This window comes from Gymnoscopelus microlampas (genome assembly GCF_963454915.1).
Source record: "Gymnoscopelus microlampas genome assembly, chromosome: 19".
Lineage (NCBI taxonomy): Eukaryota > Metazoa > Chordata > Actinopteri > Myctophiformes > Myctophidae > Gymnoscopelus > Gymnoscopelus microlampas.
The window spans coordinates 14,244,285-14,271,440 of NC_139956.1; the positions used below are offsets into that span (position 1 = coordinate 14,244,285).

Sequence of the window (27,156 nt, forward strand, 5' to 3'; positions counted from 1 at the left end):
GCTAAATATTTCCACGATTTCCAAAAATAGCAGATCTACAAGCTCGTAGCGCGGCACTCGGTGCCGCGCTATGAGCTTGTATATCTGCTATTTTTGAATAGCCCAAGAGAAATCTAAAAATGACACACAGATGCGTTCCAGGTCTTAATGGGTTAAGTGTGGCAAGGAGAATGGAGAAAAAAGCCCCTATGCAGATTGATCGGTCCGTCTAAATGAGTAGTGCCGGGGTTATGTTGATCGATTCCATGGATAATTGACTGATTCCTGTGTTGTTAGAAGTGGAGAAACGACTACATGTCAAGAGCTGTGATGTGGGGCAAGCCTGCAGGCATCCTGAGCTATAGACATGGCTCGGTGGCCAGAAGCAACGGAGGAGGCATATAGATAAGAAAGGAGAGAGAAATAATGTACTGACTGAAAATGCTCGACTGGCGAGCACTTGGATTAATTACAGCGATTTATAACACAAACTCTCCAAAAACACCCTGAAATGAGACCATTCAACTACATTTTTACGAAATGAGGGTCGATTAGATTCATCAATGCCCAATTACAATCTGCATAATTGCACGGTAGCTTGTGATATCGGAATATATACAATCAAAACCCAAACAGTGCCGTATACCGCCGTCATTTGCTCACTATTCATAGCCTATATTGCCGCAACAATACTAATAGGAGCTCACACATTTGGGCAATTAGACCAATAGATACAATTGAACCAAGGGCTGGGCAATTAATCGAAAATATATCAAAACTGATATTTAGAACCAATAACCAACTTAGTCTTGCTCATGTCTCTGTTCTCACGGACTACTACAAAATGATGGAGCGTGCAAACAAAAAACGACTTCTAACAACCTCTTTACACCTGTAAAACTGTAGTGTGACAATAAAGCTGATTCCGATTCTGTAATTGATTAATCGAGAAGCAGGTTATTTTTGAAATATCTGTTATTTCTTATATTATCAACAATTCAACACAAAAACATTTGTATAGATTTGTTATAATAGACTAAATCGATCAGTCTGATTAACCACTTATATACTTTACCTTGTACAACGGTGGCACACATTGTTTTATAGACGATTTACAAGCTCACAATGTGTCGCATTGCGAGCTTGTAGATTAGCTTTTTTATAATCGTTCATCAATGGTAGTCGAGGCAAAGGTTTGAAATAATCGTGATATTGATTTGAAGTCAGATCGCCCAGCCTTAATTTAAGTATTCCTTCGGGTTTATTGTTCATTCTGGTGATCATGATGGTAGTCAAGGCACAAGTCCAACCCAATCCAATCCACTTTATTTATAGAGCACATTTAAAACTACAGTGTTGAACCAAAGTGCTGTACACAAGTGGAGGGACAGAGCCCAGGTTCTACATTTGATCTGTGTCTATATATCCTTAGCCTGGAATCCAGCCTGATTCACTACGTTCGGCTGATTTTTAGATTTTTTTTTTTTTTTCAAACTTCGCTCATCAGTCTGGCCAGCCTCTTAGTTGACTCGTATTTCAATTACGTAGGCAAGTTAGGAAGTGACTCGAGTTTTAAAACAGTGGCCCCGAAACGGGTTCACCCGTCTCGCAATGGGCCTGTTTGGAGCTGGTCACCCCTAGCGTTGTGGGAAAGACGTGACACACAGAGAACCAACCCTTACCCAAGGCTGAAAAACTGCCATGAGTTATAGGAACCCATCCAATGTTACAGTGAGAAAAAAAGGTGGACATTGAGTAGTCGAGACAAGGACACTGATGAATGGAATACACTGTGACTTTTAATTATTCTTGGGAAAAGAGCACAAGTCCTTGGCTTGTTTACCACTTTACCAGAAACAACTTATGATTGCTTTGTAATTATCTCCTAGATAATGTAAAATTCCCCCCCAAAACACACACACACGCACACGCACACACACACGCACGCACACACACACACATTCCCTTCCTTTCAGAAACACGATGCAAAGCGATCAAGCATTCATCATTTAGCCCAAATGTTTTAACTTTTATTAGGGGAGGTAGTGGGGAGGGCTAATGGATTATGGGCAATGAAGCAGCTCGAACAATAACACATAACTCACGCATCAAAGGCACCGATAAGGGATGTCTCTTGCAGGGACAATCCGTCCTTTTTTTGTCCCTATAAATGCAAATTGTCGCTGACTGACTGAGTCACAGAGTGTGGCGAATTAAACCATTGGTTGGCCTGTTGGCCTGACAATGAACTAGCCAATCACAGATCAATCAATCTATCCGACATGATATGTAGTCTATCCCAATGCGTTGTATTTGCTGCCTTGGCGGCCTATCACAGGTGTTCTGGTGTGGTTTTAGCCACTCTGGCCTAAAGTACCACACGACAATCACCATTAGGAATGTGTCAACATGTCAACTTGACGACCGACTTTCGAAGTAGAAACTTTATAAATAAATACATATTATTACTTTACAAAAGGTCTATTTTAATGGTTTTCCAAAAATAGCCAAAAACCGGGAAGGCATGCGTGTCGTTTTAGATGTTTTGCGTTGGATTTTCTGATATAGCAGATATACAAGCTCACATATCACTTTGTGCCGCACAGTAAGCTTGTACATCTGCTATTTTTGAACATTTTTGAAGAATCTTGAAAGTGTGAGAACTACTGATTTAGAAGGCATTTGTACAATGGGGGTTGCGTCCAATACCTGCAGTATGCAATGTTCAGCAGTACAAAATAAATAAACAGTCACCTACCCACACATTAATATGTATTTGAAAAAAGTAAACATATCCAAGCAGGGAGAGGAAGCAAGGAGGTCATACAAAGGTAAGAGCTGACAAATCCAGACAGCGAAAAGATTAAAACGAAAAACACACAAAAAAAAGAGATTATGGTGAAATCAATCAGCGTGGAGAATCAAATCCAAATCAAACCCAACAAATCCAGGCAGGGAGAAGGCAAGAGTCCAAAAAACGAATATATACAGTAGTGAGATACACAAAATAACGGGCTGGAACTAGAAAAGCGTGCTCAGAGCACAGGTCTCTGCCAGGCCAGGTTGCCTACCCAGGGTCTGCATACTTTGGAAGGCGGTCAGTCATAGCCAATTGGAATGGGATCTGAAAAATACATCATACATCTTGATCACATGACCCCAGAGATAATGTGTACCGATTTGTGTGAGTTGTTAATCTCCAACACCAATCGGTGCCGGAGATTAGCTGTACACAGACGGGCACAAACACACGGACGGACGGACGAACAGGGGCGTGTGGATTGGGCAGTTTTTAGTCTGTTGTTGGGCTGGAAGTTGTTGGACCAATCTGGCAACACTTCTAAGAAATCAACCTTTCCGCTGCTTCCTGCATCCGTTGTTTCAAATGAAAAGCCCTCCACTGTTTTATACACGGTCCAGCTAGATACTAGGTTTTGACCTAGTCTTTGCTTAGTTGTCGTATGATAGGCTACGCTAAAAACACAACAATTCACCCCTCAACAAAAGAAACGTAACATTTTGTTCGACCGAACAAGACATTAGCCATACTAACAAACTGCAGACTAGTGGAAGTCACTTTCTGGGTAAATACTGTTTTCGGCCGACCGTAAGCATTCCCCAAGTGCTGGTAAAGCTGTAAACAACTACAGGTCGCCGTCTCAACAGCTTGCAGTGGCTTTTATGATGGCCGCCTCAGGGCCTGGAGAATGCTATATATTTTATTTATTTTTTGCATTCTCTCTAGCAGTCTTATTATCCCTAAAACAGATCAGGTATAATGTGCTTTTTTTGATATTCAGTGTTGGTGTGTGGACAGCTTCGAGAAAAATATAAACAATTTTTTTTTTTTAAATTGCACTGGTTTGCACGGGAGAGACCCTGATGCCTTATGAATGTTAATATAATGAGGTTCATTTGATGTAGAAACAACTCAAACTTAGTTTGCTTGGTACAAAAAAGCAATTTATAGTGATATAATATAGAGTCATATACAGTGTTGCCAGATTCTGTGAGAGAAACAAGCAACCAGGTCTAGGAAAACCAGCCCAAAAGAAGCGACTATGGGCCACATGAGCACTTTAACATGTACATCAGCTATTTGAAAATAGCAGATCTACAAGCTCACAACGCGATGCGATGCGTTGTGAGCTTGTATATCGGCTATTTTCAAACAAAGTCTTGCGGAGAAATTATAATAAGCAGACCTGGCAACCCTGGTCATATACCATGAAAATGTACGATGCACTTCACAAATAATAAATGCTTATTGATAGGTTTGTTTGGTTCGTTGAAACCAATAATTCAAATTAATTGCGTTAACGTTGTTATTGCGTGCAGAACAGAGAGGAGAGACATGGAGATAGTATAAAAAGACGCAGTAGTCAGTGTGGATAGAGAGGAAGTGACAGAGTCCAGAGCGTGAGGGAGGCGGGGGGGGCCCATGTGGGACACCCTACGGGGGCGTCGGGTGTCCCAGCTCAATTAGCTCGGCTCATACAGGCTTTCTGCTGATGGGGGAAATCAGCAACCCCACACTATAGTCCAGGGAGTCTCGCCTTTTTAACCCATTAAGACCGGGAACGCATCTTGTGTGTCATTTCAAGATTTCTTTGGCTATTCAAAAATAGCAGATCTACAAGCTCATAGCTTGTAGATCTGCTATATTTTTTTTAAAGGCGAACATTTGTAACTGAAATATTTGCTTCTGGGAGATTCTACAAATGTCTTCTAAATCTCTAAATCTCTAAAAAAAAATGTATGTTGCTATAATATCAGTGGTGCTTAAAACCTTTTTCATGTCAAGGACCCCCAAAATGACATGTATTTGGCCACGGACCCCCATCTCAAAACATGTTGTTCCAGGGACCCCCCAGAAGCAAAGATTTGAGTTGAAAGTGTTTGCTTTAAAAATATATATATCAAAAATTTGCACAAATCTTCCGCTATTTTTCAAAAAATAGCAGATCTACAAGCTCGTAGCGTGGCACTCGGTGCCGCGCTACGAGCTTGTATATCTGCTATTTTTTGAATAGCCCAAAGAAATTTAAAAATGACACACGGATGCGTTCCCGGTCTTAAAGGGTTAAAGTGTGTGTGTGTGTGTGCGTGCATGCATGGATGTGTGCGGCTCGCTCGCGAGTGTGTTTTGCCTCTCAGCTTCTATCCTGTCTGATTGACTGGATCCCCACAGCGCTCTGTAACAAGCACCTGGACCGCTTGCAGAAAAAGCAACACACACACACACATATTGATGTCAACAGTCACTACAAAAAGTTAATAAGTAAAAAATACAGACTTCCACTTGAGATTGACTGGATTCATTCATACTGTACAAAAAATAATAATTGGCAAGTGACCAACACTTTGCCAGAGACCATTAAAGTTAAATCCTATTCCAACAAAAAGCAAAGCAAAGCACAACTCTAAATCTTCCACTTTCACTTTTAGTCAAGTGAGCCTCTGAAATGATGGGTAGAACAGCGGACAAGCCCCCTAATAAAAGAAGAACATTGATTAGACCCCGCCGACACCATCAAACTCTTTCTGAAAAACTCTACCACGCGGCTGTCCAAAGAATGAAGGTAGGTGGTCCTCTTTTCAAGATGCAGTGCATAAATCATTGAGATTGCTCCCTTGGACATGTTGCTGGGATGTCCTTAAAAACAGCCAAGGTCTGAGGAGGCGAGCCGTTGCTATGGAACCGCCCTCCCGACGACGGTAGCTGGAGGCTGGACCGTTTTTTTTTACAATGACGTGTGATGCACGTGCGTGGCTGAAAGGCAACAAGGTGGGGGGAAAAAAAATACGCAAAAGGAATCGCTTAGCCTGCAGAACCCAAGGCCAAAATCTATTTAATCACTGAATAAGGACAGTTCAAGAAGTGGCAATGTAATATTTCCTGCATAAAAATTCTCCCCTCCTCCGCCTCTTTCGGTGACCCCCACACAGCCGGCAGAGATGACTCAGTTTATGACACCGAATACATTTACCACTCGAACCCTGCCCGACCACCGCACGGTCATCTCATCCCCATCCTGCGATGCTTCCGCTGAAATTAATAACCCTCTCACACACACATGTCAAGTCTGCCTCAAAAACTCAACCCAAGAGTGCTGCAGTGCACCAAGTAACTAGCAAAACAAACAAAAGTAAATACACAGATTACGGCCATGATAACGGATGGGACGGAATGAGAGGATGAAGGTCAGTAATTGGGAGGAGGTGGGTGGGTGGGTGTATTGGGTTGAGGGGGGTGATGTGTTTTGTTTTTCCCTCTCTGGCAGGGAGCGGCGGCAGGGGTCCATCTGAGCACGTGCGGCCTGCTCCGGGGCAGTGTCGGAGCACGTCTGTGCAGAGGTTAAGAAAAGCAATTAATCGGCGGTAGAGATAATCAAAGGAACCTCCCCCTCCAGACAATTTAGTGGTAGAGGAGGAGCAGCCAGGAGAAAGAGGGAGCGAGGGAGCGAGAGATAGTGAGGAGAGAGAGAGAGAGAGAATGAGAGATGAGAAAATACTTGTTTACAGGTACTGCTGGCACCATCAAAAGCACGGAGGCTCAGCATCGCCACCGGGCCCTCCGTTTCAGGGGGAATTGATAACACTTCAGATGTACAATTCAGTGTTTGAGAGTATTTTTACCTCCCGCCGAGGAGGCAAGAGTCTTCTACACTCTAAGCTGCACTTCCTTTCATCTTAGATTGTGCTAAAGGTATCACCGGATGGTCAATGGGTGAAGAAGACATCTTCCCACACAACCGCAATCAAAAGAATATCAACAGAGGTACAGGCGCTGTTCCCTATGTTTCAGATTCAGGTGGTTAGCACACTGTTGAAAATGTACCAGCACAATAAGTTAAAAGGATAAAGATAAAAGGATTAGCATGAGAATCACTGTTATCACACATCCATGTACGATAAATGCTGAACACGTTATTTTTTATGCTAGGTACACATTGAAATGTCTTTCAGGTGACATATTTGACCATGCTATACAGTGACAAAAAAACAGATACTAAAATTCAAAATCCTGACATTCAAATGACATGTGATCAAGGAATCAAAGCTTGTTGCTCCCTCTGGTGGAGTTCACACTGTAAATCACCCTTTATAGCATGTTGATGTAATTGTGTACTTATGTACTACTGATATCTTTGGGAGTTACAGCCCATGCTCTAATCTCTGCTAATAAAAGCCTACATTCTTTCCTGCACACAAAGTTATTCAAGTAAATAACAGTTTGTATTAACGTTAACATATTCTACCATACAACCAGGGCAGGAATTTCACGGCGTCCACGACGGCCATGGCCCTCGTTGCCCCTCTGTTTGGCCATGTGCCCCTTGAATAAAATAGATGCCCCATGGCCACAGTGGCCTTGATGCCCTGCCTTTACTGCCCCACCTGATTTCACTATTTTCCCACACAACCACATTATATTATTAATAATCAAAACAAATAGCCTACAAAATTTTAGGCTAAATCATTTAAAACCAACTTAAGTCATTACTGGAAGTCCAATCACAGTTCATCTTCAATGAAAATAACTTTGGTGTGGAAAATACAATAAAAGCTCTAATCTGTGAATGCTCATGTGATTCATGTGCAGTGCTGAATGTGATACATATTGAGACCAATATGACTTTGTACAAATATTGGTAATTTTCAGGTTATGTTACTGAAAGTTATGCTGTACTTATACTGTACAACACCAAAGGCCAAGTGGCCTTGACCCTAAAATGAAAACGAAATTCCAGGCCTGTATACAACAAAGCTAGACCCCCATATATACACAGTTTGTAATTGGAAATTGGAAATACTCAAGTAAAGTACAAATACCTCAAAATTGTACTTACGTACAGTACTTAAGTAAATGTACTACTTAGTTACAGTACTTTCCACCACTGGCTAGACCCCCATATACACAGTTATTTTCTTTGGGAGTTCTCACTCCTGCTTGGCTCTGGCACACTTGCGATCTCTTTTGATTAGTTCGATTAACAGTTGCACCTCTACTGGCTACTGAACCATGCCTGTTGAGGATAGCAGTTGTGAGACTCACTTATATCCACTCATACAGTGTTGATAAGACTGTGTAGATATAATAATCATATTCACCGTTGATCGACTGTACATATTATCCAGACACCTGCTGTTGAAAGCCGGCTGACACTGTACATAATCAGTCTCATATCCAATGTTGTTAGACTATATACAGTATATCCATTCTTATATTCATTGGCGACAGATGTATATTCATGCGTACATTCAGTTATTCACTGGTGATATTTATACTTATATATTTGATAGAATATATTAAGTCAGACCAAGTGCAGATGTCTAGTGCCGAGGTCTTCAACAGGGGGTCCGGGACCCCTAGGGGGTCCTCAGAGCTACTATAGGGGGTCCGCCAAATCGTTGTGTGATTTTTACATTAACCTCTTCAACCAAGCATCCCTATTCTGAGGAGAACTTTAGCCAAAAATAGCAGATCTACAAGCACACAACGCCTCGCGCTGCGAGGCGTTGTGCGCTTGTAGATCTGCTATTTTCGGCAAAGTGGTTTGATGAAGGGGGGGAAAAGAGCAGACTAAGTACAGAGTGAAAGGTCAGGTTTACTAAGTATTGTTTTTAGACCATGGTTAAATGTCTGGGAATACACGTCAACATGAATCCAACATGATAGTGCTGTGAAACAAGTCTATGAAGCTGCCTATGAAATCTATGAAAAAAATAATATTTCATACAATATATAATGGGGGTCCCTACTTTATTTCGCTCTCAGCCAAGGGGTCCTTGGCCTGAAAACGCAGAAGACCCCTGGTCTAGTGCAATACTATTTATTTAATTTCACTTTTATCTCATTCTTATATCGCTACTCTTGCCTGTAATTATGTATCCTATGTTTGCTGTTGCTGCTATGACACCAGCTTGCCCCATAGGGCTCAATAATATGTTATCTTATTCTAAAAATAACAAAATAACATTTTATTCATTTAGGTTTAAATTTGGTCAAAAATCAGACTCATGGTTTCTGTTGTGTGGTGTTTAAAAAAGACAAGCTATGTTGTCCTCTACCACTTAAGCCATTGAGACCGGGAACCCATCTGTGTCATTTTTAGATTTCTTTGGGCAATTCAAAAATAGCAGATATACAAGCTCATAGCGCGGCACCGAGTGCCGCGCTATGAGCTTGTAGATCTGCTATTTTAGAAAAAACATGAACATTTGTGCAAATCTTTGAATACCGTATATATATTTTTGAAGCGAACATTTTTAACTCAAATCTTTGCCTCTGGGGATTCTACAAATGTCTTCTAAATCCTGTTTTTTTAAACGTATGTTGCTATAATATCAGTGGTTCTCAAACCTTTTCATGTCAAGGACCTCCAAAATGAAATGCATTTGGCCGTAGACCCCCCCCCCCCCCCCCCATCTCAAAATATGTTGTTCCAGGGACCCCCAGAAGCAAAGATTTGAGTTAAAAATGTATATATATATATATATATTCGAAGATTTGCACACATTTTCACGATATTTCAAAAATAACTGATCTACAAGCTCATGCCAAAGAACTCTAAAAATGACACACAGGTGCGTTCCCGGTCTTAATGGGTTAAACCCTTGGTACTTAATCCTACACTGTACCGAGTGACAGCACTATCTAGTAGCATGTTCAGTGCATAGTGTCTGCATGTCTCGTGGCAGAGAAGCCGCCAGACGCTTAGCAGGTCAGTGGTGAGTAAGTGGCGGCAATTTCACCAAGTCTTGATTAGATAATTAGCCATCCATGTCTTGGCAATATGTTAGAAAGGGAACCGCGTGTTTCTCATTACATTGACGACAGACCCTTTTTTCCTGTGGGCTGCCATCAACAGAATGGTGTTCGGCAGCCACGTACTTGTTGATAAAGAAATGGTGCTAATGACTGTAAGTGGAGCATGAAAAAGTGGAAGCCATTTTAAAGTAATGGAACACATCACTGATACAAGGACAATAAGCAAGTGACGTGGGAAGAGTTGGGGTGTGTGTGTGTGTGTGTGTGTGTGTGTGTGTGTGTGTGTGTGTGTGTGTGTGTGTGTGTGTGTGTGTGTGTGTGTGTGTGTGTGTGTGTGTGTGGTTGTGTGTGTGTATGTTGTTGCTGTTTGCACTACGGTCAAGTCTAGCTGTGCAAATACAAAGAATGATGAACGCCACACAGTCAACACGGTTCTCATTCATTTATACTCAGGCCACAGGCAGGCTACACAGGCTGGCTATGATGACAAGGGAGACAAGTTTATCATGTTTATGGCGTCAAGTGCTCCTCTGTCAAACAACTTGAGGTGTTGACTTGTTACATAACGCTGCAGAGAGTTGCACATCTTGTGTGGACAGTGAAATATGACATGTACCTGAGAACGAGTAAAGGAAAAACACGACCGCTTTCATTTAAGCCATTAAGACCGGGAACGCATCTGTGTGTCATTTTAAGATTTCTTTGGGCTATTCAAAAATAGCAGATCTACAAGCTCGTAGCGCGGCACCGAGTGCCGCGCTACGAGCTTGTAGATCTGCTATTTTTGAAAAATCGTGAAAATGTGTGCAAACCTTGAATAAATATTATTTTAAACATTTTTTACTCAAATCTTTGCTTCTGGGGGATTCTACAAATGTCTTTCAAATCCTAACAGTTTTTTGAAAAAAACTTTTCATGTCAAGGACCCCCAAAATGATATGTATTTGGCCTCTCGTACCCCCATCTAAAAATATGTTGTTCCAGGGACCCCCCAGAAGCAAAGATTTGAGTAAAAAATGTTCGCCTTCAAAAATATATATATTCAAAGATTTGCAAAAAAAAAATCAAGATTTTTCAAAAATAGCAAATCTACAAGCTCTGAACTTGTACAGTATATCTGCTGTTTTTGAATTTTAAAATGACACAGACGCCTTCCTGGTCTGAATGGGTTAACTGGGCATATATTGTGAGTGCAGTATCAGAACCTGAGCCTTGCTAGGATGAAACGTGCTGTAGGGTCAAAGAGAGTGTAAATAAATAAATAAATCCATATTAGTCGCTCGCTGCTTCTTCTCACAGTGTGGTGTGGGTGCTACCTGTAGAGCCTTTCTCAAGGCTCTAGCTGCTGAATGATAAGCCAGCCTCCTCCTCCTCCTCCTCCTCCTCCTCCTCCGCAGCTCCTTTGGGCTGGAATTCAGAGGCATGGCATTGCTTGTTGTCCAGACAAACTGAATACATGGCTTTTGAAGGGAGCGAGGCAGACCTGCCTGGCAGGAATTCAAGTCTCTGGAACTTTAAAAGGCATGTGTGCAAAATGTTTGATGAAACTTTCAGCACCCTGGACAGCCACCCTCAAGAAGCCTTAACAAAAGAGGCAGTGTGTGTCCGTGTGTGTCCGTGTGTGTCCGTGTGTGTGTGTGTGTGTGTGTGTGTGTGTGTGTGTGTGTGTGTGTGTGGGTGTGTGTGTGGGAGAGAGATAAGAGAGAGATGACATCAGAGACAGACAGAAAGAGAGAATGAGAGACTGGAGGGATGGGAGGGGGGGTCTCAGAAATAGAAATAGTAGAACTGGGTAAAGCTAGAGGCATGAAGTTCATTGAGTAATTAAGCGAATGCATCATCTCTTTTCCCCCGTGCAGTTCACTGATCTCTGAGTCTTCTGCTCTCTCTCACACACACACACACACACACACACTCCTGCGGCAAAGACCCAGCTATTCCACTGTTTTCTTTCCCCTGGTCTCTGCGTCTTGGGCTGAATAATGTAGAGGCCTTTACCCGATGCTCAAGCATGAGTGGCTAATCTGGCCACAAGGACAGGGCTGTGTCAACATTTCCCTTTAACTTCCTTATTTATTTATTTCCCCCCACCGCCGTAGGTGCTAGAAAAGGGAAAGAGAGGCGATGTGCATGGCTAACTACACGCTGGCCCGAGCAGATGACCCGCTTTTCTGAATGTTCACTTTTTCTACAAGGTTTCTCTTCACCAGAGGGTTGCATTCTGCTGGAGACAGCCTGCACACTAAATTAACACTCACGTTTTTTACTATACGATGCGAGTGATATTATGTATGCTAACTCCATGCGTATTTAAAACTATGTTATGGTCTCTACTGGCCTTTTTATGTAATTGAACTGGACACATAGTAGTTGCACTTCTAAATCGACTGACTGGGTTATTGATAGACAGGGTGTGATAGATGAATATGTGAGAGCCAAGTAGGAGGTATTGAATATTTTATTTTCTTAAGTTGCTTTTTAACTTTCATATATACCAGGGGTCTTCAACGTTTTCAGGCCAAGGACCCCCTAGCTGAGAGAGAGACCCCCTCTACATTATATAAAATTGTGTTTCAGATAAACGTTTGGTGCTCTTTTTTCCTTCTACACCTATAACTCTTTGCCAAAAATAGCCGATCTACAAGCTCACAACGCCTCGCAGCGCGAGGCGTTGCGAGCTTGTAGATCGGCTATTTTTGGCTAAAGTTCTCCTCAGAAAAAGGGATGCTAGGGTTCAAGTGGTTAAGGTAAAAAAAACATGTATCATATCACACAAAGATTTGGCGGGCCCCTTGAAGTAACTCTGAGGACCCCCTAGGGGTCCCGGATCCCCTGTTGAAGACCCCTGTACTACATGGTGGTTAGTCCTACAGAATTCATAGCGTACAGTACAGTCCATTTTGCAACAGAGACGATAAGGCTCTACTAGTGGTTGCACAAGTCCCATTAACAGGGACTTGCAGTTGATGCTTATTAGGAATAACCCCTTGAGATGTTGAGATGTAAACATCTCGTTTTCGAGGGGATCCTGCAGTTGAAATTGTGACCAGTGTTTATGGTGGGTCTTGTTTTTTCAGGAGCCTAAATCTCTGTCTTTCAATACAATTCTTAGCATTGGCATTCATGGGATGGAGTTTTAAGGGCCTAATCCTCTTTAATTTGCGATTACTTGTAATTCAAAACAGTAGCCTGCTAAACCACAGGAGATGTATTGTTAAAATGTCCTCCTCCACTGTAGTACTGCAACCTGGATACAAATAGTGGAGGAATAAATACGGGGAATATATAGTATAGGCTGTATCCTGATGTCTCTCATGGTGGCATTCAAGTAAATTACCATAAAAATTGGTGCACAAATATTTTGGCATCAATCACTGAGCATAAAGTGCTAAATAGCTCGGAGCCCTCTCTGCATTCATAGGAAATGATTATATTGGCATTCTTGTTGCACATGATTACAGTCTGACACATTCCACAAATTAGAATGTGCCAAATTAAGAGGGATTTCATACAGCTCCATAAGTGTATTTTAAAGGCAGAACTGATTAAGTTTTGAAGGAAGAGAGATGAATTAGGTAATTATCTCCAGAAAGGCTCTGCTGTGTGAGAGGAACGCACGCACGCACGCACACACACACACACACACACACACACACACACACACACACACACACACACACACACACACACACACACACACACACACACACACACACACACACACACACACACATCGTGTCTCCTTCAGCAACAAACTCACTCATTACCAAGTTAACTTAACTTGTTTACAACAACTACCTGGCAACCTGGGTCTCAGTAAAAAACAACATGACTTATGTAAAAAAAGTAGCATTCAACTCAACTCAACGGATCCCATCACATCTTACACAAAATGCATTTCAAGTGTCTTCAAAAAAAGGAATGCATGCAAAGTTCCTGTTTGCCTCTCTCATGTATTGACAATACATTTTTGTCTACCAGGTTAATTCATTATTGATTCCAAGGGCACACAGAGTGGTTGTCAGCTCTGCTCCCTTAATGCAGAGCTGTGAAACTTCAAAAAGGAAGCCTATTAAGCTTAATTCATACTGGGTGTCTCTAGCCCCCCCCCCCCCAAAAAAAAGAACAGATTTACAAGCCAAGGCATTGCACGGCCAGTCGGCCACACGTTGATTAACTTGCAAATCTGTTCTTTAAGTCTTGGCAGGTGTTTTTTTTTTTTTTTTTGATTGATTGAATACTTTATTAACAGCACCAAAAAAGCACAGAGGTAACAGTTCCATACAAAAGGATGCTAAAAGGATTAAAACCCAAGAAAGCACTATTACTTGTTTCCATTGGGGTCCTGTCTGTGTATTCAATTCATCGGGGGAAAAAAAGAGGGGGGGAACTATGGTATGGTTAAGTGACAGCGCCATCATTCGTTTGAACCGCAACGGTCAGAAAGCGACAGACAGACACGGTCACAGCCACATCCCTACCTGCTCGTAGGGACTGTCCCAGGTGAGGTTCAGGAGGCAGGAGGAGAACAGCTCGTCGCACCCGTCCATGATGCTCTCTGCCGAGGAGGAGGGATGAGGGATGAGGAGGAGGAGAACTATAGTCTTTTTGAGGTTTTTATAAGTCTTTCCCTCGACGAAGTCTCTCTGTCTGGCTGCCCCCCGCTGTGCTGGAGTGCCGCTGTGCTCCTTCTTCTTCTTCCTCCGGAGGAGCAAACGGCAGACAGACAGACAGCATCAAACGGGAAGACAGCCGCCGCGCCGCGGTACCGTCGGCTCCGTCACGTGGGGGGGCTCCCTCCTCTTCCTCCTCCTCACCCAAACCGGCATGATGATGATGATGATGATGATGATCAGTCTGTCAGTGAGACGTGGAAAGTAACTAAGTGCGGGGGAAAAAATGGGGGCGCGCGTGTTTTGGGGCGAGCCTTCCCGCCCTTACCATAAGGACATGTACTCAAGTACTGTAGGCTACTTCAGTACAGTATTGAGTTTTTTTGTTTTTTTTTACTGGAGTATTTCCAATTTGCAATACTTTTACTCCTACTCCATCTCAGAGGAGATGTAGTGCCGACCAACACGCTCTGCATTGTGAGCTGAATTTGTAGAGCTGATAGAGTACTTTTACTTTACCGGAGTATTTCTTCAATGCAGTATTGATACTTTTACTTTTTTTTTAAAGTAGTCGCCTCCTTTTTCCCCACTGGTGATGTCCGCCTCCCAATGGCTCAAGCTTGCAAGTTTATCCATTATCATTCATTCACACCTGTCTGTACTCTGTACTCGACGTCTCCGTTTGTTTGTTTGTTTGTTTGTTTGTTTGTTTGTTTCACTTTCCCGCTGAAGTTTCTATTAAGTGTGTGGAGGTTGTAGCCTAATCGATATATTATAACTATCTATGAGCCTAATAATAGTTGAACTTAATGCCACTGGACAGGAGACACTCCGAGATAAGATAGGAGACTGTTTTTGTCGTGTTGCTGTTCTCGTTGTATATTTGGCTCTGCGCGTGCGCACAGCAGCCACATCGAAAATACATTGGGCTGCTTCTTTATTATAACAGGTGTTACCAATTATACTAATGAAGGCTCTGTTCAATTTAGTGTAGCACAAGCACAAGTGGTTCTCAAACCTTTTAATTTCAAATACCCCCATAACTCTTGAGTGTACAAATGGAACCACTCTCAGAGTTTGACCCACTGGTGTAGCAGAGTGTTGCCAGTGAGCCAACATCCACAATATCAGCACCCTGACCAGAATGGAACAGAGCCTTCATTAGTATCATTGGTAACACCCTGAAGGAGTTAAGGAAGAGGCCCAATATGTCTGCTGTGCATAGAGCCAAATCCAAGCATATGGTCTCAAAGCAGATGGTTAAACTGTTCATGCCTCAGAAATATTTGTCTCAATTTTATATAGATTATAGGAATAATAATATAATATAGTCCCCACTCGTTGGGGTGTTTTTTGTCACTGTATATGTATGAATATGCACAGTCCTGCAGGGAGCCAGGGACACACATCAACACATAATAATAATAATAATAATAATAATAATAATAATAATAATAATAATAATAATAATAATTAATAATTAATAATAAAGTAATCAACGAATCTCTCAGCCACCTTGTAATAAATAACAATAATTAAGTATTTGATTTAAAAAAAAGACATGTTGAGTCAGGCACATTTATTAACTAAGGTGATAAGATAATGTAACCTGACCTTTAACCCTATGTCACCAAACGTATCATATATGATACACACATTGCACTGATTTTTTAATAAATCTGTGTAATCAATACTTGGACCAAGAACCTGTTGTATCATATCTGACACATCCCCACTTCCCCCTGGACCATACCATTTACACTGCAGGTAGTTACAGAGCCTCAGGTGGTCTGACCCAAAATGGCTGCCATCAACTAAACAGGAGAGGTTGATGCACTACTAACAAACAATTATTTTTTAAGCAGTTCGGGTAAGGTTTCCTAGTATATATTTACTAATATTTTCAAATAAGTGTTGGATAACTTGAATGCACTTATGAGCTCTCAAAATTTAGCATTTGAGTTTGTTTTTTATGATGTCAAAAGTGTTTGTATCATATCTGATACTACAGGTCTATAGTCCTTTACGATTTGTATCATATTTGATACAGGTCTAAAATATATATATATATTTTTTTTGTAATGTTAAAACCAACTTGATTTTTTTTTTCTTCAAATTTTTATCCCACGATTTTGTAACCGTATTTTTTACACCCAGTGCCAATCTCTATGTAATCCTGGGCACTAAACTCCCTCTGCCAACCTAGGGAGGCCAGGGCCGAGCTCATGCCTCCTTCAATGCATGAGAGCCAACTGACCTTCTTATCACCTGACAGGGGAGAGTTTCCCTGGTTGGACGTAGCGCGTGGAAGGAACACGTTATTCCAACCAGTTCCTTTCCCCTCCATCAGGCGCCCCGGCTGGCCATGGGGAGGCAGTAAAACCGACTTGAAATACCCCTTGTAATACCCCTTGTATCAAATATGATACAACAAATAAATGATACAAAGGAATGTTAAAAAAAATAAAACAAAATCAAAAATGTTTTAAGACCTAATAAAGTGTCCCTTTTCAAAATTTTTGAATTTTCTGACCTTTCCTTCATAGTTCAGGTTCTACAGGGTTAAAAAAGTAGGCATATTTAAAGCTGTGATCTGTCCTATCCACCAAGGATTCAAATCCAGGACTTGCACGCCCGGGGAGATATAATTGGTCCTCACTAATGCTTTAAGATGACACTATTTCCATCTAGTCACTCTCTGTGTTCCACGGGCTGTGGACATTGGACAATTCAAAAACATGCCTACCAATGACATCATCAATGGGGATTCCAAGGCAAGCTAATAGAAACTACCAAGAGATCCACTAGGTTTGTGAGTAGACAGAAATGGTGCCATCTTAAAATGAGTATTAGTGAGTGAGTACCAATTGAAAATGGATAAAGTGGTCCTTTAAAGGGGATATTTCACTTTCAAACATATTTGGTGTCATTTTATCGTCTACTCAGGCTTTTGAGAGCACCCCAGACAGTTTTTGAGTTGCTTGATTCAGTATTTAGACATTTGATATTCATTTTATCAGACACGACCCCTTCCTATACAAACACATTGTAACTTGTTGGTAGACTCATTGAAAACGTCCTTGGTTCTTGTGACGGATGTTGTCCTTCTAATGCGTGAGGTGGCCGTGTTTTTTCAATTACTTTTTTAATTTATAACATTTTTTCCCCAAAATAATTATAAAAACTCACAAAAGCCTGAGTAGATGTTAAAATGACCACAAACATGTTTGAAAGTGAAATGTCCCTTTAAGAGCTTCAGGCAGAATACCGTCTGCATCTAAATTTCTCAAAGAAAGAGAGACCACATCCAACCACTGCCAATGGGCTAGTTATATTAGCATACTCTGCTACCATACAGATTAAAATAACGTTTTATTCATTAAAGGTCCTTATTGCAGGTCTAAAAGCTGTAATCAATAAAGAAGATCAGATTTTTTTACAGTATTTCATGGAAAGTGAATATTTTATACACTGAATAATTCATACTGCCTTGGACTCATGAGCTCAGTCATTCCCTGTCTGAACTTTGAGATCAAGATGAGATTTGAACGACTGGGATTACTATTATTGAGCTTCAAAGTATATCCCGTTTCCACACAAAAAAATCATCCTATTTAGCCATTCCAGTCATTTTAGCACAATGGTCTGCATGACATTAGATAATGGGTGGATGGACAATAAGGGAGACGACAGTGAATGTTCATTGTTAGGCTAGCGTGTTTCCAATCAGTGGGGCGGGACCCAAAAGTGGGTCAAGAAATGTTCTGACGCGGTCCACAGTGCAGAAACGTCCATGAACAAAGACAAGTGCCTCAACACACAAAATGACCACAGCACTTCAGTCATATAGGGCAGTGGTTCTCAAACTTTTTCATGCCAAGGACCCCTAAATTGATATACATTTTGGCCACGGACCCCCATCGGAAAATGTTGTGCCAGGAACCCCCAGAAGCAAAGATTTGAGTTAAAAATGTTCGCTTTAAAAAAATATATATGTTCAAAGATTTGCACGCATTTTCAAGATTTTTCAAAAATAGCAGATCTACAAGCTCATAGCGCGGCACTCGGTGCCGCGCTATGAGCTTGTATATCTGCTATTTTTGAATAGCCAAAGTATAAAAGGTCATAATTATTCTGATGCTATATTTACACATTTTGCTGGGTACCCCCTGGAACCCCCTCAAGTACCCCTGGGGGTCCCCGGACCCCACTTTGAGAACCAATGATATAGGGGAACCACATGTATAGTCTATATTATGTCTGGTAAACGTAGATTAATATAATTAGAATATTTGTCATAATTATAGGAAGATCAAGGAAGAATCCAAAAAAATGGCAAAGCAAATAACAAAACCTGCACAGTAAAGTCCTCTGTGTAAAACAAATATATATCGAATTTTAGACAATATAGAATTAAATAGAACAGTTCCCTGCCATTAGAACAGCTCCCAAGTACCGTAGTAGGATTCTCCATGAATTGCACAATGAGGTCTGCTAGCATTGCAGAGCTCCTCTGTGAAAAGCTGTCTCAATAACACACCACATCTCGTTATATTGCAGTGAGAGGGAACCACAAAGGACAGGCCTTTTCATCCACTAGTTTGTCTTTACGGGTCTCCTTGTTTGATCAGACATGTTCGACACGCATGATCCGCTACCTTTTGAACTGTGGTCAATTGGCCCTGTACCGTGCATGTCCTATCCTGGACAAATTGTGAAACATTCACTTCAGTGTGTGAGAGTAATTGAGAGACTAGAATTGACACAAAGAGGTTCCCTATGTACCTGGTATGCCTGTATACACTGATGCAACACATATTGTTACTTGGCATAGATTTATCACTACTTTCAACGCTGGTTGTTGCAGAAATAGAAACTGCATTACATTTTCCATGCTCTGTTGTGGCCACAAATTAGAGGACTGCCATCAGTTATTTTCCCCACACCACAGCACTCATTCCAAAGATAAGCTTCCTCAGTGATTCTGTAGCATATTTTCTTTTAATGAAAACCAAATTCATCTGAGAGAAATAATAGGTGGTAAACTAACTTGAAAGTGCAGCGATGTTGGAGTGGGCAAAAAAAAAGGAATGATTCAAGCAAAACGAACCACAGGGTTTTTGTTCTTGCCTTATCTCACTGTCACCATCGACCATAATGTGTCCTCCCGCTATAGATTAATTTAAAGATTGCGAAGTGCCATACATTTGCACAGCAGAGAGGAAGCGAGGGAACCAAAGCACATGAGGAATCACGAATCATATAGCTGGGTTATTTCTCTGCACTGTACAGTACAGATGCACGACTTCGGGTCTGTATCCCCTCGGCGTTCATTGTCTGATCGCCTTTGCTTATTCTGTCACAGTGACATATGAAAGCTTTTCCCTGAATCAAATCCACGGGCACAGATAATGTAATGCGACAATGTAACAATGGTGCTACAGCTACAGTGTTTATTTTTTATGCAGGGATATTTCTATCATTCACAAATATCTTTGAGGGGAATGCAAGCAGTGAGAGAGCAGGTGAAAGTTCAGGTCAGTAGCCAATCATAAGGCACCGTGGGGGGAAATAAATTAGGTCAAATCAAAATGTTGTTTTTCTCCGCCTATAGGCATGTAGAGGGCTGCATGTATTCCTGCACCAGGTGCCTTCAAGTTGTTATGCAATTCGTTTCAAACTGGCAGCCAATTTTAAACATGCAGTCTACATGCCACCTCTCTCCTACATAGCCAATCTATCAAGCCTAACCCGGGCGGTTCATGCATATACTTCCCTATCACAGGAGAAGTGACTGTCAGAGATGGCATGATTGAATTGTTCCCTTGCACTGTCACCAGAGGGGCTATTACTTCAAATTAGCATACAAATTCAAACCAGGACAGATGGATTTGTCACATTCCAGTCGCCATCTTCCTGCGAGATTGGCTGCGCTTGTGCTGCGTGATGGAGATAAGACACCTGTCTGAGGCTCCAATTGATGGGGGAGGGTTGGAGGGGTGGGGTGGGGTGGGGGGTGGGGGGGTTTCAGGCTGGCGTGGGATGGTAGGTGGGCTATATGGGCGGATGGATGGATTCCCTGGAATGCTGAGGTGTTCAGGCAATAAACTTCCCCACCTGCAGCCCTGAAATGATGATAAGGCACCATCCAGGGCTCTGTGGGTGGTAGAAGATTGTGCCCACTGCCTTTTTGGAGGCGGTGATTTGCGCTGTGTTTAGCAACTGGCTGAACAATGCACTTCTGACATTTGTTGGCCGTATTGGTATTTGCTGTTTTTTTGGGTGAGTTATGTTCAAAGCCAGCTCTCTCCACACACAGAATGGTTCCTTTGTCTCAGCGGGGAATCTGGACGACTCTGTCAGCAAGAAGAGGTTGTGCCTATTGAGGCGCGGCAGTATATCCGTGACCTCACGTGACCCCTGGCATTTACATGGTGATTTTAGGGGGGATAAAGGGGTGCAGCACATCTACCTCACATTTGATGTAATTCCAATAGATTCCATGTTCATTAACCGTTTAAACCCGATATATGTTGTTGTACATCAACTAGTGAAACAAGCCAAGTCAAGTTCATTAGTGACTGCAGTTTCCATTACACAAAAGTACCCCCTCTCAAATCCACAGGTATGAGTAGCAGACTCTGGAGGTCATTGCTAAGAACCAAATGGACCCTTATAACTGTGATAATAATACAATATACATTATAATGTATTAGAACTATGCAAATTATAATACACTATAATGGATTATAACTGTAATTATAATACAATATCAATTATAATGTATTACCACTATGATAATTGAAATACACTATAATAGATTATAACAGTGATTATAATACAATATAATCTATTATCATGTATTACAACCGGGTCTAAATAAAAAGTCAGTGAGCGATCAGTCATTATGAAGTGTTTGGCCCAGTTTGGCCTACCTCAGACCTACTCTGGAGTGGTGACAAAATTGGCACCCATTACAGACCCCTTTGACACCACTAAGCCCAGGTATAATAATATAAAAATATAATAATGGAAACAGCAGCACGAGAAGGCAGTGTGGTGTGGTGCCATGCCAGTGGAAATCCGGCTAATGTGTCACATTGCGATGTGTTGAGCTTGTAGATCTTCCATTTTCAACAAATGTTTGCCTATTTTCACTGAATGTTTTGACATACCCAGAATAGATGCTAGCGTTCATGTGGTTAATAGCAAAGGATTTCACATGTACAAGTAACTCAAAGACAACCATTTAGAATGGAGAACGGGGCAAAAAGAATTATAACAGTTTCTACTGTGTAGCTTCCCTTCAGACACTCACTAACAATATACAAATTGGAAAATTAATGATTTTCTTTTGTAATTATGGCAGTGTGAATCAATGGGAAGTATTGAGCATGAAAAAAAATGCTCCTACCTCACGATCAATTCCATATAATTTCCTGATCAGCTCAAACTAATGGCTTTTCCATCGTCTTCGGTTTGGAGGACTAATCTCCCTAGCACAATTTTACTGCACGTTGAAGAGCAAAGTCATCCACTTAGCCTACAGTATACTATAGACAAATTGTCACCCAATATTTCCAAAATATTAAAAAACCCACATGCTAATTTACTGCTTGCATATGACACAATCTATAGGTTTTAAACTCACTATTAGACCTATACGGTATCTGCATTCGAAGCACTACAGTACATCTCAAATGCCTGCAGCACATTGTTGAAAGCGCAGTCCACCATGGGATATATAAAAAAAATTGAAGTTTAGTAGATTAGCCAGTTTTGGCCCAGATCAATGTCTTATGTGAGTCACCAAGTCTTAAGAGTTAGCCAAAGTCTGAACACCCCATTAAGTAGCCTGACTTCCCATGTCCCCCGAAACCCATCACCACCATTCACCCAAAGCAGCCACAAGGGAGCCCTCCGAGGGCCCCCCCCGACTGTGTTGGTTCTCAAAGACCCAGACAGACTGACCTGATCTCAGGGGGAGAGCTCCCATCTTCACGCTTCTCATGAGTCCTGTTGTTCAATTCCTGCTGGAACTCATGCTCTGCTACACACTGCCAGCTCGCCTCATTTGGGCTGCTGACCCATAGAATGAGAGGGGAAAATCTTCTCAAGAAAACTTTTGTCAGTGCTCATCCTGAAACTTTCTCTCCGTTAACCCATTTAGACCGGGAACGCATCTGTGTGTCATTTTTGAGTGGTGCCGAAGGCAACCACTCCTATACGTGGCTTTGTCTGTGTGTCTGTCTGTATGTCCGTGTGTCCACCAAGCTAACATATACAAGCGCGCTATAAGCTTGTATATATGCTATTTTTTAGGAAAATAATCGTGAAAATGTGTGCAAATCTTTGAATATATATGCATCTTTAACTAAAATCTTTGAATCTGGGGGTGTCCCTGGAACTAAATATTTTGAGATGGGGGGTCCGCAGCCAAATACATGGCACTTTGGGTGGTCCTTGACATGAAAAAAGTTTGAGAACCACTGATATTAAAGCAACATAGTTTTTTTTTCAAAAAACTGTTAGTATTTAGAAGACATTTGTAAAATCCCGAGAAACAAAGATTTGAGTTAAAAATGTTCACTTTAAAAAATATATACATTCAAAAGTTGCACACATTTTCAAGATTTTTCCAAAAATAGCAGATCTATATCTGCTATTTTTGAATAGCCCAAAGAAATCTAAAAATGACACACAGATGCGTTCCCGGTCTTAATGGGTTAAAGACTGTGCCAAGTTTAGTCTTGGAACTGCTAACCCAAGTGTGCACTGACAAGTTCAGGGTTTCTTTTGCCCATGTGCGGATGAGTACACAAAGTGTTCATTTTGTTTTGGCATGGCCGAAGGCCAAGCAGTTTGTCTGTATGTAGTATCTCTATGCTCTCATAAGTACTCCAATCCCAGCTCACACTGCAAACAAACAATACAAATAAAATGCATGTCATGAAACAGAACCACCCCGCAGACTGCAGTGAATCTCTTAGTCACACCAACATTGTCCTTGTGAAGTACGATTAGATTATTTATAAAGATTGCCATTTCCATTTGGTCAATGGCTGACCATCACCACACTAAATGACATACCCACAAGCAGACAGTTTTGTCAATATGGGGATGTGATCCCGATTGTCCTCAACTGTATAGTATGACTTTGCCAATGAACACTGCATCGACTGGTACAAATAGTAACTTATTATCGATGATTATAAAGATTGGACAGAGAGGACACGATCATTAGATGCCGTCTCATTTGTCAAGTCACGTATTACAGTACATGTAACTTGTAATGTGCTGCCTATATGAGCTTAGGACGAAGGCATGAAAACTAGCAAATTTCACTGAGTAACATAAATTTAGGTGTGCAATCATTGACATCAACTGTTTAACCGTTGTTTCCCATCTATGCTTGCACATTTGCACACACTGCACACCTACACCTACTGAAACACCCATTATTAGCTGCAATGCTTACTAGCTCGTCTAGCCTAGCCTGCCATGTTTTTAACCTTCTGCTCTTTTAAACCTGTGCAGGAAAACAAACTACGAAATGAGCCTAGAGCAGTGGTTTTCAACCTTTTGCATGCTAAGGACCCCTAAATTTATATACATTTGGCCGCAGACCCCCATCTGAAAATGTTTTGTGCCAGGGACCCCCAGAAGAGAAGATTTGTGTAAAAAAATGCAAAATTATACGGTGTCACGATTTTTCGAAAATGTTCAAAAATAGCAGATCTACAAGCTCACAGCGCGGCACGAAGTGACGCACTGTGAGCTTATAGATCTGCTATTTTTGAATAGCCAACGTATACAATATGGATAAAGGGGTGAAAATGCATTAACACCTTTTGCTGGGGACCCCCTGGAATCCCCTCAAGGACCACTGGTTGAGAACCACCGGCCTAGAGTATCATCCCCCTTTAACCAGGGAAACGATTTGGCAGATGTAATAACTTGATGACATGATCTCACTGTGAGATGAACACATGCAATGGGATGTAAATGATAACACATACAGTACTCATCATTCTAAAGCCTAGAAGAAACAAGCACATGTTTATTACAAAGTCAGTTTAATGTAATTTCAATGGTTTACAGGAAATCTGACCAAATTCCCACATCTCAAAATGCATACAAAATAATTAACATCCAATCGCACTCAAAGAGCCCCTCCTGCTTGGACTTCAAGCAATTGTTAAGTATAATAGATGTGAATCCACTGACGTGATAGCGAGGTTTATTACAGATATTTGCTCTTCAAATTAGCGTATTAACATTTTCACAAGAGGAATGTTGATATCTACATGAATGGTCATGCTTTACACAGACATGGTGAGCAATGAAGTTCCTGATGGCATTCTTAACATAGTGCTTACCTCCCCCCCCCCCCACACACGCACACACACAGCTAATCTCACAAAATGACAAGACATGGCCCTTAATGAACGGGAGACAAGATTTCATCAGTCGTTATGAAAATAATACAATACAGAGTGAGACAAAAATATAATTCAAAATGAAAAAAAAACAAATCAAGAGTGCTCAGATGAAGAGTTCAGATTCATAATTTTTACAGAGAATGACGATGCCGTTGCCCTATACACTATCATTTTAGTACTGAGAGTATTCCTTGGTTGAGAGCTTTGCGACGATGCGTTCCAGCTGTCTCTTTGCCTCACACTGGGGGAAGTTGCCCATTTCATAGTACTGGGGAGCGACTTTGATCAGCCTGAGAAAGGAGGCAAGTAATCATTAGTCTTAAAAAGGTGCGTATGCGTTTATTTGTACATGGTAGAATGTTCATCTGCCTTCATGCGGGTAACCACCACATATCTAACATATTAACATATCTAACATATCTAACATATCTAACATATTAACACATTGATTAACAAGATCGCATTGATGCGTTCTTTCAAATGCATCACTTGATGGCCAAGATCGCATTGATGCGTTCTTTCATTTTTGGGGGAAAATTCCACAAGGGGCGACCTAACACAGTTTTGGAATGATCGATCGTCACCCAGAGAAGTAGGATGTGGATGTGACGTCCTTCCAAAAAAACAGGAAGCCATCCGCTTCCTGTTTGGGATTTTCAGAAAAACAGTTGTAACTCAGTTTCTGTTTTTTTGCATTGAAAACCACTCGTTTTCAGCGGGCCGAAGCCCCAAAATGGCGGATCGCGGTCGTTCCTATGGATACACAGATCCCTCCGCTAACCCACGGGGACTATTTTGTTTGTGTTTTTGGGACACAATGTCGGTTCCACAGCGTTTCAAATATCATCGGATTGAGGTAATTATACGCTGGCAAGGGGATAGAAAACTATGTTTAATGTCTTGGAAATCAATGTGTTAACACACAAACATAAGAAAAAAAACATATGTGAATCTGCAAAAGCAGCAAATCCATAATCCCCCCAAAATAATATTTGATTTGACAAAGAGCTTACCACTCTGGCTTGATGTCCGTGCAGGTACGGATGTAGTTCTTGGTGGTGAGTACAAACTCATTGTAGAGGACCCACTCTGGCTTGTGGTCCAGAACTGTGGAGGGGTGGAGTTGCACCACCTGGTTGTCCTTCACCGTCAGGTAATGTCCTGTACGCTCCAGGTGGGCTATCTGCTCACAGCATGAGAGATGGAGATCAAAGGCAAACGGTTACAGAACAAGTGGCAATTGTGGCCAATGGGTGGCACTGCTAGGGGAAAGGCCAGGGAGTCACCAAAATCAGTAGGGTCAATCAAAATGCTTAACTCTCTCAGTGCCATAAAACGAGTTATCCTGAGTTTTTTCTGAATGCCCTCAGTGCCAAGAACGAAAAATCCATTGTTTCAAAAAAAATCTTTGTTTGTTAAAGAATGTTCAGAACCCAAGATATCGTGATCCGAAGATTTGCTGCTCCATTCACTTCTTGTTTAACTTATTACTGAAATAGGCTGTATCTCAGCTCCTGAGCACTTTTTGTTTTACTGCTGGCACATTATGAACATATATATTTTTTTCATTGGTACTGAGAGAGTTAAGGGTTCATCCTTCAGTGGGTTAAGAAGTGTCAGAAAAAGATAACCCCACAATGTCCTGTTTACATTCCTAGTGTCCTGTGTCTCATGCACAAGGACTGAGACACAGACCCCATGTCCGACATTAATAACATCAGTGATCTTTGTTGCCATCACCCACAATCCCTCTTCAACCTGAGGAGTGCAAGGTTGGTTTGCTCTGTTGTTGTGCTCCATTCTGTCCAGGAGTCCAGGGTATTTTCAAATGTCAATTGAGTGTCGTTGACTGTTGAATGTCAACAGCAACAACCATTTTCATGTTTTAACTGATGTACACAATGAAATAACTGCAAGTAACCATAACCTACAAGTATAGGTCAGGGTTATAGCAATTGTTATTGATTAGTGTGATTGTCCATAGGCCAATCGACCCCAATTTGAATATTGAGGGGCCTCCAAAATTTTCACTTCGACCCAAAGCACCACAAATGTGAAATGGTTGTAGTATGTCGTCGGGGGAAACCACTCGTTGTAATTTATCAAAATTATCTAGTTTTAATTGCTATTGTCACTTGTGATTTTCATTTCATGTCTAATCCAGCAACGTCCAACTACAATATTGTGGATGAATTAATATAAGGCAGGCTACCATCAAGGTTAATTCCACATTCACTTCCAGTTTCTTAATGACGATTGGGGGTGCCTAGCCTTTGTCATAGATTACTTTAACAACCTTGCAGTAGGTATTGTAATTAAGTTGACACAACACAACCACTAATGGTGC

The 27,156-nt window shown here is 41.4% G+C and overlaps 3 protein-coding genes across 4 annotated transcripts in view; 1 reads left to right on the plus strand and 2 right to left on the minus strand.

Moving 5' to 3' along the window:
• sepsecs (Sep (O-phosphoserine) tRNA:Sec (selenocysteine) tRNA synthase) overlaps positions 1 to 27,156 on the minus strand; it is a 515,993-nt gene that overhangs the window by 361,616 nt on the left and 127,221 nt on the right. The window lies entirely within an intron of this gene.
• Positions 1 to 27,156, plus strand: part of LOC311034328 (uncharacterized protein) — a 492,900-nt gene that overhangs the window by 176,675 nt on the left and 289,069 nt on the right. The window lies entirely within an intron of this gene.
• dhx15 (DEAH (Asp-Glu-Ala-His) box helicase 15) overlaps positions 24,427 to 27,156 on the minus strand; it is a 54,879-nt gene continuing 52,149 nt past the window's right edge. For both annotated transcript variants that reach the window (XM_084042199.1, XM_084042198.1), the window contains exons 13-14: positions 25,823 to 25,992; positions 24,427 to 25,099 (exon numbers count right to left, since the gene is read on the minus strand). In XM_084042199.1, the coding sequence (XP_083898325.1) occupies positions 24,982 to 25,099; positions 25,823 to 25,992 (288 nt within the window). In that variant the 3' untranslated portion in view covers positions 24,427 to 24,981. The remainder of the gene's footprint in view (positions 25,100 to 25,822; positions 25,993 to 27,156) is intronic.